Source organism: Monopterus albus, unplaced genomic scaffold (genome assembly GCF_001952655.1).
Source record: "Monopterus albus unplaced genomic scaffold, M_albus_1.0 scaffold89.1, whole genome shotgun sequence".
NCBI lineage: Eukaryota > Metazoa > Chordata > Actinopteri > Synbranchiformes > Synbranchidae > Monopterus > Monopterus albus.
This window is the reverse complement of record NW_018127969.1, coordinates 1271274-1284486: the sequence shown is the minus strand read 5'-3', so window position 1 is coordinate 1284486 and position 13213 is coordinate 1271274. Positions and strand designations below refer to the sequence as shown.

Genomic DNA, 13213 nt, shown 5'->3' with positions numbered 1-13213 from the left:
AGACTAAAAGTGGATAAAGTGCGTAAACAATGTTTAATTAAAAAACAATGTATTTGCTTTTAGCGCAGTTAATATTAACCATGGTACAATACATTAGCGAAAATTAGCCTGCTAATTTTGACTGACAGCCTACAGTGTAACAGGCGTCATTCTATACCTCTGTTGTCCCTTTTACAGTGAACGCACCTTAATAGATTAGACGCCCCCTTCCGTTAGTTAACGCCCACAATCTTACTCAGCCGGGTGACAGGGAAACAACGCGGCTGTGTTCTACGCAGCATTACAATCTGACGATATTTGTCAGGGCCAAATCAAAGGACAGCATACACAGACAGTTGCTTAATTATTTTTTTTTTTTTTTACATATACGTGATCTGAAAGGCTCTTTTCCGCTCGTTGTTGCAGAGCAGCCAGCTAGCAGCAGTTAGCATCTTACGTTTCTAGACTCAGCGGTTGTTCCTGTCCAGGTAACGTTAGACAACCACCTTCAACATGTCAGACACAGTCGGAGAGGGGAAGTTGGAGGTGAAGCAGGCGAGCAAAGAGGTGAAGGAGAGCGAAAACGTAGCGGAAAAATATTCAGCCATGACCGTAAGCAAGAATAGCGAATTGAACATGGGAGAGCTGTCATCCGCCTTCAGCGCTGTGCCCACGCATAAACCAGTGAAAAAGGTAAGACTTCAGCGAAGTCGGCAGAAAGGCACCTTGGTTGAGATTTAGCTAACTAGGTGTTAAGACATCGTTATAGAACATTATACAGCCTGGTAAATGTATACAATGCTTTGAATGTTCTCGGTAATAACCGTGGCGTACCTCATCTGATGCTGTAACCTGTTTCATTGGGGTGTATACAGCTAGGAAATTCAGCATTGCTTACAATAAATAACACTCATGCCCACAGTCTACCTCGTAAATCCCCACAGAATATCAGATAAATGACACCCTTTAGTTATTTAGTAAATATATATAGCATATGTCTTGATCCTTCCCTTTTAAAGAAATGTTACATTAATTTTAAGGTAGGCTATTTGAATTTTCATTCAAAGCAAAATATAGGCTACCCCATGCCTACACCAATACACCAGCAAGGATCTATTGGTTAACAAAACAAAATGACTAATCTGTATTGTAACTCAAACTTTCACTTAGTCCTGGGTTTCATTTAGTCTCAGGATCTCAGTGCCAACTGAGAAATGTAGCTCAATTCATCACTTACAGTTGGATGAGTGCAAGTTGTTTCAGCACCTCGGCTTTAACTGCTGTGCTGACCTTTTTCAGTATTTGTATTTTGACTGTCATTTGAACAAAGACATGCACTTACAGTTATCCATATAACATAGAAAATGGATAAAGGGATTTTAAGTTTGGCTTTATTACACTCTGTTAAGACAGGAGGTGACATAGTCAAAAGAGACAATGTGGGCCAAGTTGTGTGTGTGTGTGTGTGCTCAGAAGTATTATAAAGTAATAGTAGATCAGCAATGAAGAGTCACATTGGTCATATTCCACATGTGTCTGAAATACTTTATTTAAATATTTTATTTCAATCTAACAATTGTGCATCTTAAACAGAAAGACAACTTCCATTGTTCTCTTTTTTTCATAGTTCCTTTCAGACAGAAAATCTGTCTAAATTGCTTTAATTCAGGACCTTATCCACCTCAAAGAAACAACAGTATGATTTGTTCCCTGTAACACAAAACAAGGATGTTAACAGATACTATCAAGGAACAAGGAAGAGCTGCACTTTGCTTTCTTTGGAGGGTGAGAATGGAAAGTATGTATTTGCGCACATTATTGAAGCTGGAGTGAACAAAAGAGTACCAGTTTTGAACAAAATGCACTTTCAAATCTCATTTTACATGGGATTAGCATGTCACTCAACTGTGACCAGGAATCTGTCAAATGCAGTGTCTTAGCACTCTCAGCCCCAGATTCAGCCTTTAGTCTCCTTACAGACCAACTCTTTCACATCCTTATTCTGTGTTTGGGAGGGACTCAGTGTCACAGCAGCCATTCGATTGCATTATATGGACCAAAATAAACCGGCATATGGTTATTTTTGTTTGAATGTAAAGGTGTGCTTTTAGAATGAAATCTGCTGTGCTCACTTGACTTTTGGGAAATGTTGATAGAAGGGGCGGGTATTGGTGGATGTATTTTAGTAATAATGAAACAGAAGTGTGGTCTTGGCAGTATAGTTAACTCTTTCACTAGCATCCATCAGAAAAAAATGTTTAATCTGAAGCATGATGAAAGGGTTATTATTGAGCTTCTCCATAATGTACTACTGTAAATAGGAGTTAATTTGTGGTAATGTTTGTTAGAAAGAGCAAGAAAGGTTACTGATAAATTTAGGCTACTTTCATCACTCATACAGTATGTGGTCAAAGGTAGCTCCAGCCTATTTTCGAGATAGAAAGAGTACCGTTTGTTGTGTCTGTGTGGTTTTATGCCTTCTGTGATCCAGGCTCAATTGTCACAAGAGGAACTACTTATTCAGTTTCCACAGAAACGGTTAGCTTTTGTTAGGCTGTTATGCTACAGATCTTTAGTTCAAGGGTTACTGTATGTTCTGTAGTTAATATTTAGGTATTAATGGTTAAGAGACAAGCTTACAAATGATTATACATAGTAATTAGGTTGGAGGTCATGTTATGTATGGGTTTAATGTGGTGGTTATTCTCAAAAGATGGGTTCGTCAAATTTTAGGGTACTTTTATCAGTCCCCTCTTATAATATTTGTTCCAGTAATGTCTTTAAAGGGCAATTAAATAAGCCAATTCAGGCTTGAAGGCTGTGTGCATTTTTTTGTGATTTTAATCAGTCTGAAGTTTTGGATTGCAATAAAGCTATGGTGAACTGAGGGGATGTTCACAGTTGTTACACAATCACAAGTCAGATGGAGCCGGCTTTTCAGAACATCAGTCACTGTGAGATAAGCACAGTGTGTGTTGAGCTGGACCCAGATAACTGTTTTTGGCAATATAACAAAATAAGCTTATTAGTTTGATTAGGATTGTCATGTTGGCAGCATTTTTAACAAAGAGCTTAATTTTTCATCATTTCACTTCATCCCAATCCAGTCAAGGCTAAAGCCATGTAAACAAGACCTCAAGCAAGACCCAAACAAAAACATTTCTCCCATTTCTGTCCAAAGAAGACTTGGAAGTGCTCTTTTAAAAAAAAAAATTCTACCCATCCTTCAGCTGAACAGTTATATCAGTGTTTTAATTGCTTAAACTGACTCCAGTTTAAACCCTGCATGAAAGGACTGAATATGCAGCTTGTAACATGACTTTTTGTTTGTTTTAGCAAATCCAGTCAGGAGTTCAGCAGTTCCCCCACCAAGGCGGGCCGTCGCTCCTTGTCCCGCTCCATCTCTCAGTCATCCACAGACAGCTACAGCTCTGGTAAGAAGGAGAGACAGCCTGAGACGTGTGTGCACCAGAGTTCGATTGGTGTATTATATATACAGTATATTATTTCAATTCAGTTCAATTCTATTTTATGTAAAATATCAGTATACTGTACTTTAGTGTGATTTATGTTCTTAAAGCATTCTGGTTGTCTGGTAATGCTTATTTTTCTGGTCCTTGTTACATTTTGGTTCCTTAAAATGAATCAAGTCTTGAATAAAAGGAACACTGTTGTGCACCTTTTCAAATTCTCATTAAGTCTTGTATCTTCTGTTCACTCATTTCTGTGTCCTTAATTTGGCAAGTTCTCTGAAAACCTTGATTTACAGCTGCATCATATACAGATAGCTCTGATGATGAGACTTCACCACGGGAGAAAACCCAGGTCAACTCCAATGGCAGCACTGACTTCTGTGTCAAGAACATCAAGCAGGCTGAATTTGGCAGACGTGAGATTGAGATTGCAGAACAAGGTGAGACACAGAGGAGGGGAAGTTACCTCACCGTCTCACTTGAATGTTACCCAGTTGATCTAAAAGACAGTCAATCTTAAAGACCATCATGCTTTGAAGTAAGCATGTATTAAACATATCATTTAAAAAATGAATAGGATCAAATATAGTTGTAATAAAGAAAAGGAAAATAGATCAGTATTTTTTTAGTGCCATATTTTAGAGAGCTTGTCATTTCTATGCCTCTGCTCTGGTGACAGCCATGGCCGGAGGCATTAGGCTTTCAGGATGTCTGTCCATCCAGCCCGTTCTTGTGAACGCTATGTCAGGAACACCTTGAGGGAATTTCTTCAAATTTGGCACAAGTGTCCACTCAAGGATGAACTAATTAGATTTTAGTGGTCAAAGGTCAAGGTCAGTGACCTCATATCTGTCCCATTCCCATAGCTGGTTGGCAGAGGCATACAACCATGAGGCAGTAATTCTGGTTCTTTCTGATTTAAAACACCATTACTGCCTAGAAGAACGCATTTTGATTTTTCTGAGTTTCATCTGCATCATCTTCTGCATACATGCATCCCCTTTTATGTCGTCTTGTTTTCAGATATGTCGGCGCTGCTTTCACTCAGGAAGAGAGCACAGAGTGAGAAACCATTGGCAGGTGCCAAAATTGTGGGCTGCACTCACATCACTGCCCAGACTGCAGTAAGATTTCTCTCTGACTTTAAGCCTCAACACCGAAGCAGGTGCTGTAGTGTGATTCTGCCTCTTATTCAGGATAGGATTTTTAGGTCAATTGTTATCACAGAGTTTGCACTGCCTACTGCATACATGACAGGATCTTCATATTACCTGACTCCTAAAATTCTTCATTGTAACATTCTGTGTTATTGAATGATAAATACACAAATGACTGATTTTCAGAATGCAGTAAATGATAAGTGAATGGCTCTTTTTTTGACTTTCTTCTTTACCGGCTTACTTTTTCAGGTGCTGATTGAAACTCTGGTGGCCCTGGGGGCTCAGTGCCGCTGGACTGCCTGTAACATATACTCTACACAGAATGAAGTGGCTGCTGCCCTGTCAGAAACAGGTAAGCAGGAGAGAAGGTGAAGAACACCAACACAGACCCCCTCCCATCACATTTTTGTGATATTGAATACAGGTAATGGACACCGTTTTGCCCTCTGCTGCTACTAAAGTCCAGAAATCACACATTTACAAGTTGAATACAAGTAACAAAATGCTCAGACCATGTTTTAAGAATTGTGCTTTGCCAAGTGAACATTTGTGTCTTAGAACAAGGGATAGTGTTCAGAAATGTCTGAAAACCTTGAAAAACCAGCCCTGCAGAGACAATGGGAACAGACAAGAGCTGCTGTTTAGTGGAGGAGCAGCACTACTTGAGCCCTTTATCTGTGGTTGCTATGTGAAGGTCTAAGTACAGTATGTACTAAATTTTCACAGTAGACCTTTCATGATCTGACACGCTGAAAGGGATTACAGCAGATTTAGGAGTTGCTCAGTGGAACTCTTGCAATTTCGGGTGATTGTGTTTTATCTCCAGTGTTCAGTAAGTTATTGCCGAACATAGTTTACTACATGCCAGGCTGTTCTATCTGGAAAAAAACCTTGCATTTTTTATTAAAGTACAGGGCACAAACACCTATTGTTGTTGAGCAGTTCTCCAACTTGTTCCTACACCCTGTAATGATATTCACAATATCTATTACATTAATATAATATGTAATATATGTAATATAATAATATAAAATGTAGAATTATTATAGTGCTAAGAGTTTTTATCCATATTGGTCTGTTTGTCTCAATAATCCACTGTCACAGATTCAGTAGCTTTGGGGATGAAAGGAACCTTGTCATGTTCTATAAATGTAGACTGAATGAACCAAATGGTAGACAGACACGGGATTGTTGATGTAGGATTTCTGAAGCTGTTACCTACTTGTTATGTTTCAGGTTCTCCAACTTGTGCCTACACCCTGTAAGGATATTCACAATATCTATTACATTAATATAATATGTAATATATGTAATATAATAATATAAAATGTAGAATTATTATAGTGCTAAGAGTTTTTATCCATATTGGTCTGTTTGTCTCAATAATCCACTGTCACAGATTCAGTAGCTTTGGGGATGAAAGGAACCTTGTCATGTTCTATAAATGTAGACTGAATGAACCAAATGGTAGACAGACACGGGATTGTTGATGTAGGATTTCTGAAGCTGTTACCTACTTGTTATGTTTCAGGTGTGGCTGTTTTTGCCTGGAAGGGGGAGTCCGAGGACGATTTCTGGTGGTGCATTGACCGCTGTGTCAACACTGAGGGCTGGCAGCCTAATATGGTATATGGAAATGTTCTTTTGTTATGTTTGTGAGGGGCCAGTTTCTGTAGCATAACACTGTGATACTGTATGAGAATGATATACCCATGAAAATATAAGAGCATCCATTCTTTTCAGATTATTTCAATGAATAGCAATGTATATGTTTTTAATATTGGTAAATTTTTTTTAATGGATGTGTACCAAAAAAGGAGAGTAGTAGTAGTGTCAGGCTTTATAATGTATTCACTCATGGTTATAAAGAAAATCTTAGCTTTCTCTTCTTTCCTGTTAGATCCTTGATGATGGAGGAGACTTGACACATTGGATGTACAAGAAATACCCTAATGTATTCAAGAAGATCAGGGGCATCGTAGAGGAGAGTGTCACTGGGGTACACAGGTAATTTGTTGCCTAATAAAGATGCGTTTCCTGTTAATATTTAGTTATACACTAACATGAGGTGAAATGTTTATGCCCTCTTCTTTCCAGGTTGTATCAGCTGTCTAAAGCGGGAAAGCTCTGTGTGCCTGCAATTAATGTAAATGACTCTGTGACAAAGCAGAAGTTTGACAACCTGTACTGCTGCAGAGAATCAATCCTGGACGGGTGAGTATGTTTGTGTTTGAGGTATTTGATTACTGGAAAGCTGGAGCTATTTTAAACACAAAAACGGTTTGTTTATTGGAAAGCTTTATAGTGGCTTAAAGGTATGAATGAAATACAACATGCAGTGAAGGCCCCTGAATGTACTTCACTGAAAAACTGTTGACATGAGGGTTAAAATCAAATGTGGCCTGGAGTCTGTCATAAACTCACCAACACATCCAAATAGTAGTATTTTTTTTCTCCCAAGGGATAACTGTGAAAAGCTCTTAATTTCACAGCATTAATTGTGTCATTACAGCCAGTTCTTTAAATATACAATTGAACTTTGCAATCAGTACTCTGGTTCAGTTGTTTAAAGTAAAAGTTGTGTGGCTTTTACTTCACCCCGGTGAATCATTAGCTGCTTTAAGCCCACCATTAAAACACTCTTTAACCACAGACCTTGGACAGGCTCAGGAAACATTGCTATGCACCAAATCTATAAAATCTAATCACATATCACCTCAGTATCTTTTTGTAATACTCTTCTATGCTGCAAACTCTCTGGGCTCTGCTAAAGACTCAATGAGGCAGCCTGAGAACAGACCTGTTATATTTATTACCCTGCTGTTAATTATCAGCAAGGCAGCATGAATAGTCTTGTACCCTTTAACAGTGTCTGCATAGCACTGCATCGCTTTAATGCTTTCTGCACTCACCCCTCATAATTTATTGCTAGACCTTCTGATTAATTATCTGCAAGGTCTTGTAGCAGGTACTCCATTAAACATTATGGCACAAAATGTCAGCATGCTATAACCTTTAGGTTTATGGGAATATTTAGAGAAACAGAATCTGTTTTGTAAAGAATTTTTCCACAGACTTGTTATATTATCAGGAACTGTGTAAAGTTTTACTGTTACAGAAAACACATCATTTAACATGCACATATACAGGTTGGTAGTTTCTCACTTCCACAAAATGTGCTAATCTTATGTCTCAAACCTCTCTAGCTTGAAGAGAACCACAGATGTGATGTTTGGAGGCAAACAGGTGGTCATTTGTGGGTACGGTGAGGTGAGATACTGATTTTAACAGTAATGCTGCACTAATTGTGATCACAAAGCTGTGAATACATACAAGATGATTCATTGAGATACCAACAGCTCCCACAACACAGTGCATGGGCTCCTAAGACATATCATTTGACAAGGTTTTATTTTCTTCTGACTGTTGAGTCTAGGTGATGTTAAGGAGTCAAAGTTTGCAGGTCATTGAGATTAATGGGCTTGTTATGTTTAGCAACCACAACCTTGATGGTTCTGTATTAAGGTGGTTTGTGTTTAAATACTGTGTGTCACTTCCTTATTAAGGTCGAGGTAATCAGGATGTGTAGCAGTATATTATTTTGTCTTTGCAGGTTGGAAAAGGCTGCTGTGCTGCTCTGAAAGCTCTGGGAGCCGTTGTCTATGTTACAGAGATTGATCCCATCTGCGCCCTACAGGCCTGGTGAGATAAACAAGAACTGGGATGATCTCATTACAGAATATGTTGACAAATGTGACTGGCAGGGATAACAACATTGCACAGCTGCTCAAGCAAGCCAGATACAATGCTTTGTTAATTAACTAACCAAATATTGTTGCACTATTCAGTTCAGCTTAAACTCAACTACTCAGCAGTAATACAAATGAGCCCAGCCTATCAGTTGAACCGAGTCGCTTGTCAGTAAAAAAAAAAAAAATATATACAGTGCCTTGCGAAAGTATTCGGCCCCCTTGAACTTTGCAACCTTTTGCCACATTTCAGGCTTCAAACATAAAGATATAAAACTGTAATTTTTTGTGAAGAATCAACAACAAGTGGGACACAATCATGAAGTGGAACGAAATTTATTGGATATTTCAAACTTTTTTAACAAATAAAAAACTGAAAAATTGGCCGTGCAAAATTATTCAGCCCCCTTAAGTTAATACTTGGTAGCGCCACCTTTTGCTGCGATTACAGCTGTAAGTCACTTGGGGTATGTCTCTATCAGTTTTGCACATCGAGAGACTGAAATTTTTGCCCATGCCTCCTTGCAAAACAGCTCGAGCTCAGTGAGGTTGGATGGAGAGCATTTGTGAACAGCAGTTTTCAGTTCTTTCCACAGATTCTCGAGTGGATTCAGGTCTGGACTTTGACTTGGCCATTCTAACACCTGGATATGTTTATTTGTGAACCATTCCATTGTAGATTTTGCTTTATGTTTTGGATCATTGTCTTGTTGGAAGACAAATCTCCATCCCAGTCTCAGGTCTTTTGCAGACTCCATCAGGTTTCCTTCCAGAATGGTCCTGTATTTGGCTCCATCCATCTTCCCATCAATTTTAACCATCTTCCCTGTCCCTGCTGAAGAAAAGCAGGCCCAAACCAGGATGCTGCCACCACCATGTTTGACAATGGGGATGGTGTGTTCAGGGTGATGAGCTGTGTTGCTTTTACGCCAAACATAACGTTTTGCATTGTTGCCAAAAAGTTCGATTTTGGTTTCATCTGACCAGAGCACCTTCTTCCACATGTTTGGTGCGTCTCCCAGGTGGCTTGTGGCAAACTTTAAACAACACTTTTTATGGATATCTTTAAGAAATGGCTTTCTTCTTGCCACTCTTCCATAAAGGCCAGATTTGTGCAGTATACGACTGATTGTTGTCCTATGGACAGAGTCTCCCACCTCAGCTGTAGATCTCTGCAGTTCATCCAGAGTGATCATGGGCCTCTTGGCTGCATCTCTGATCAGTCTTCTCCTTGTATGAGCTGAAAGTTTAGAGGGACGGCCAGGTCTTGGTAGATTTGCAGTGGTCTGATACTCCTTCCATTTCAATATTATCACTTGCACAGTGCTCCTTGAGATGTTTAAAGCTTGGGAAATCTTTTTGTATCCAAATCCGGCTTTAAACTTCTCCACAACAGTATCTCGGACCTGCCTGGTGTGTTCCTTGTTCTTCATGATGCTCTCTGCGCTTTAAACAGACCTCTGAGACTATCACAGTGCAGGTGCATTTATACGGAGACTTGATTACACACAGGTGGATTCTATTTATCATCATTAGTCATTTAGGTCAACATTGGATCATTCAGAGATCCTCACTGAACTTCTGGAGAGAGTTTGCTGCACTGAAAGTAAAGGGGCTGAATAATTTTGCACGCCCAATTATTCAGTTTTTTATTTGTTAAAAAAGTTTGAAATATCCAATAAATTTCGTTCCACTTCATGATTGTGTATATATATATATATATATATTTTTGTCCTCACTGAGCCTGAATGCTGAACCTCTTCTTTCACTTGTGTGTTAACAGCATGGATGGATTCAGGGTGGTCAAGCTGAATGAGATCATTCGCCTTGTTGATGTCATCATCACATGCACTGGTAACTCGACTTAAAGTCATGCTTGTGTAGCTACTTATTGACATGCATTGATATAGGATTCCATTTGTGTAGCCTTTCAGTCTATGGTAAACTGCACCTCTCTGACATAAATATGTTTTAGTTCATAGGCCTTTGCGATGTGTGGTAGGTGATGTACATTGACTGAAGGTGAATGATTGTGTGTTTCCACAGGGAACAAGAATGTGGTGACCAGGGATCAGCTGGACCGAATGAAAAATGGCTCCATTGTCTGCAACATGGGCCACTCCAATACTGAGATTGACGTAGTAAGCCAGTGTTTACAGTGGGAGAATTCAGAGTTAAACCTACTGTGGAAACTGAGTTCTTATATACACCAATCAGCCATAACATTATGACCACCTGCCTAATACTGTGCACACAGTCAGTGTGGCAGTTGGGTGGCACTCGTGTCACTCTGCAGCTCACTGTGCATCTTCTGTGAATCAGTTTGCTTTTATAGTTACACTGTCAGGAAGAGCACAAATGTGTCGACCATTCAGAGAAAAACATATATAAAAGGAGTGAAAACTGTGGTCGTGAGGACAAGTTAGAGAGAACTGTTTAGACACATTCAACAGCCTCCTCACTCTAGGTGTGATATATCACCACTATAGCTGCCGAATGTTTCTCTTCATAGAGACCAAAGTACAGTAGTTCTCATTTTCAACCATTTTAACAAAGATTCAAACAAAATGGAACCTTTTGAAAAGGATGAATGACTTTTAAAAGTTTAATCTACCTCAGCGAGCCTTGGGTGTCCATGACTCTGTCTCTGGTTCACTGTCTGTCCTTCCTTAAACACTGTTGGTAGGTACTAACCACTGCAGACCAGGAACACCCAACAAGACCTGCAGTGTGGGAGATGCTCTGACCCAGTCGCTTCCAACACATCAGCTTCAAGGACTGAGTGTCCACTTGCTGCCTAATGTACCCCACACACTGATATGTGCAACTGTAACAAGATAATCAGTGTTACTCACTTCACCTGTTAGTGGTCATAATGTTATGGCTGATCATTGTATATAAGCTGCCCCATTTCTAACTAGTGTGCATAAACTTTCAAACAATGTCTAAAGACTGTTTTTAAAAGCAGCCCAGTGACATTGTTTTCAACTGTCAGTTTTAAGGTGACTGACATTTTTGTTTTTCCAGGCAAGTCTTCGGACCCCTGAGCTGACCTGGGAGAGAGTGCGCTCTCAGGTGGATCACATCATTTGGCCCGATGGGAAGAGAGTTATACTTCTAGCTGAGGTGATGGATTATGTCTGTGTGCCTTACAATCATATATCATAAATACAGATGTGCAAGTAATAAATGCAGTCTTGGGGCTTTAACAGACTTAATAATCTGCGTTAGTCTCATTAGTGGAAAACAAAATGATGTTAGCTTATTTGGCTGGATTGCAATTTTAAGCAACTGAAACACAAGAACACTAATAAATATAGGATATAAAATATGCTGCATGTTGTATAGCGGTTGCTATACAACATGCAGCACCCCTTAATGAGTGACTGTCACTTTGTCATGCATGAATTATACTCAGGCAGTGGATTATGGAAACTTTAGATCACTGATAATATTTGTTGTTTAAGCCATATTTTTATAATGATACTGTCATTGATTTTTTTTTATCAATAAGAGAGTGCTTAGTAAAAACAGCCAATTTGTAGAAAATGTTGTTAACATACCAGAGGGCCCACCTTAACACCCCCTGCAGACCACTGAAGTTGCTTACACTGAATGAATGACTATCAGTTTATGAGTTGAGACGAACACAGTAAGACATCACATTTAAGCCTGTGTTCTTGAACCCATGTTGTTATCCTCCATAGGGACGTCTCCTTAACCTCAGCTGCTCCACTGTCCCAACCTTTGTCTTGTCCATCACAGCCACTACTCAGGTAACATGTTGCTACATGTTGACAGCAGCTAATAACACACAGTGGTTATTGTTGTAGGCAGATAGCAGAGTGTAAAGGGCTGCTGCATCGGGTGCTTTTATATTTGCTGTAATTATTTGGCCTTCCTGGCAGATAAGCTCATTTTCTGACCTGGAAATGTAATCAGTAATATTGTAATAAAACACCAGAGAGCAACAGAAGGTATTTGAGCTGAGCTTGTTTCAGTAAAGTAAAATCTTAGTACATCAGCAGCTCCATGCAACTTCTGTTTACAGATGTACTATAGTTCACAGTTGCATTTATTTGCCTTCATTACATCCATAATGTGTTAGAACAGTGTTATTAATACATGTTTGTTTTCAGGCCCTGGCTCTCATAGAGTTGTACAATGCTCCCGAGGGTCGATACAATCAGGATGTTTACCTACTTCCCAAGAAGATGGGTGAGGATGTATAGATACTGAACCTGTAGTGTTTAAAGTGTTCAGAGCTTACAAGTTACATTACTCGTGGCTGAGCTGTAGTACTGGAGTGCGTGAATACATTTTTTTTGTCTGCCTTGCATGTTGGTTTTGTGATTACAAGTTTAAAAGATGGTTCTATGCTGCTGTAACTGATGATCTAACCACAGCTGTGACTGCTCAGCGTAGTTCTGCACAGAGACACAAGTTGATTTCTTGCGTTGTCTTGTTTATGCATGCAGTGTATCTTGTTTCTACTAAGCCATATCTGTGTATTACAGATGAATATGTTGCCAGTCTCCATCTGGCTACCTTTGATGCCCATCTGACAGAGCTTACTGATGAGCAGGCAAAATACCTGGGCCTCAACAAGAACGGACCTTTTAAACCCAACTACTACAGGTACAAGGCTTCAAAAAGTTTTTTATGTAAAATATAGTTATTATCAGTTAATCTGTGGACTTTTTGTTTAATAACTTTTAACCTTATAATACTTATCATGCTTATTTTATGAGACCAGCAGTCATAAAATCTGAGCAACTATATAGAGAGAAAAGTAACTAAATCTTAATATTTGAGAAGCTGTAATGAACTGTTGTTTAGTGTTTTCTACTTG

At 39.2% G+C, this 13213-nt stretch overlaps 1 protein-coding gene across 2 annotated transcripts; it reads left to right on the top strand.

The window, feature by feature from the left end:
* Window positions 1-341: 341 nt before the first annotated feature.
* Window positions 342-13051, top strand: LOC109964482 (adenosylhomocysteinase 2-like). Of its 2 annotated transcripts, XM_020607801.1 has the most exons (16): window positions 342-692; window positions 3325-3413; window positions 3749-3892; window positions 4476-4576; window positions 4862-4964; window positions 6144-6238; window positions 6513-6619; window positions 6710-6826; window positions 7819-7882; window positions 8226-8314; window positions 10145-10215; window positions 10408-10502; window positions 11389-11487; window positions 12069-12137; window positions 12501-12579; window positions 12879-13051. In XM_020607801.1, the coding sequence occupies exons 1-16, from the start codon at window positions 493-495 to the stop codon at window positions 13034-13036; spliced, it is 1680 nt and encodes a 559-aa protein (XP_020463457.1). In that variant the 5' UTR covers window positions 342-492; the 3' UTR covers window positions 13037-13051. The 2 variants fall into 2 exon arrangements, with proteins under 2 accessions (XP_020463457.1, XP_020463456.1); XM_020607800.1 differs by lacking the exon at window positions 342-692 and having other exon boundaries at window positions 3332-3413; window positions 3764-3892.
* The last annotated feature ends 162 nt before the right edge of the window (window positions 13052-13213 follow it).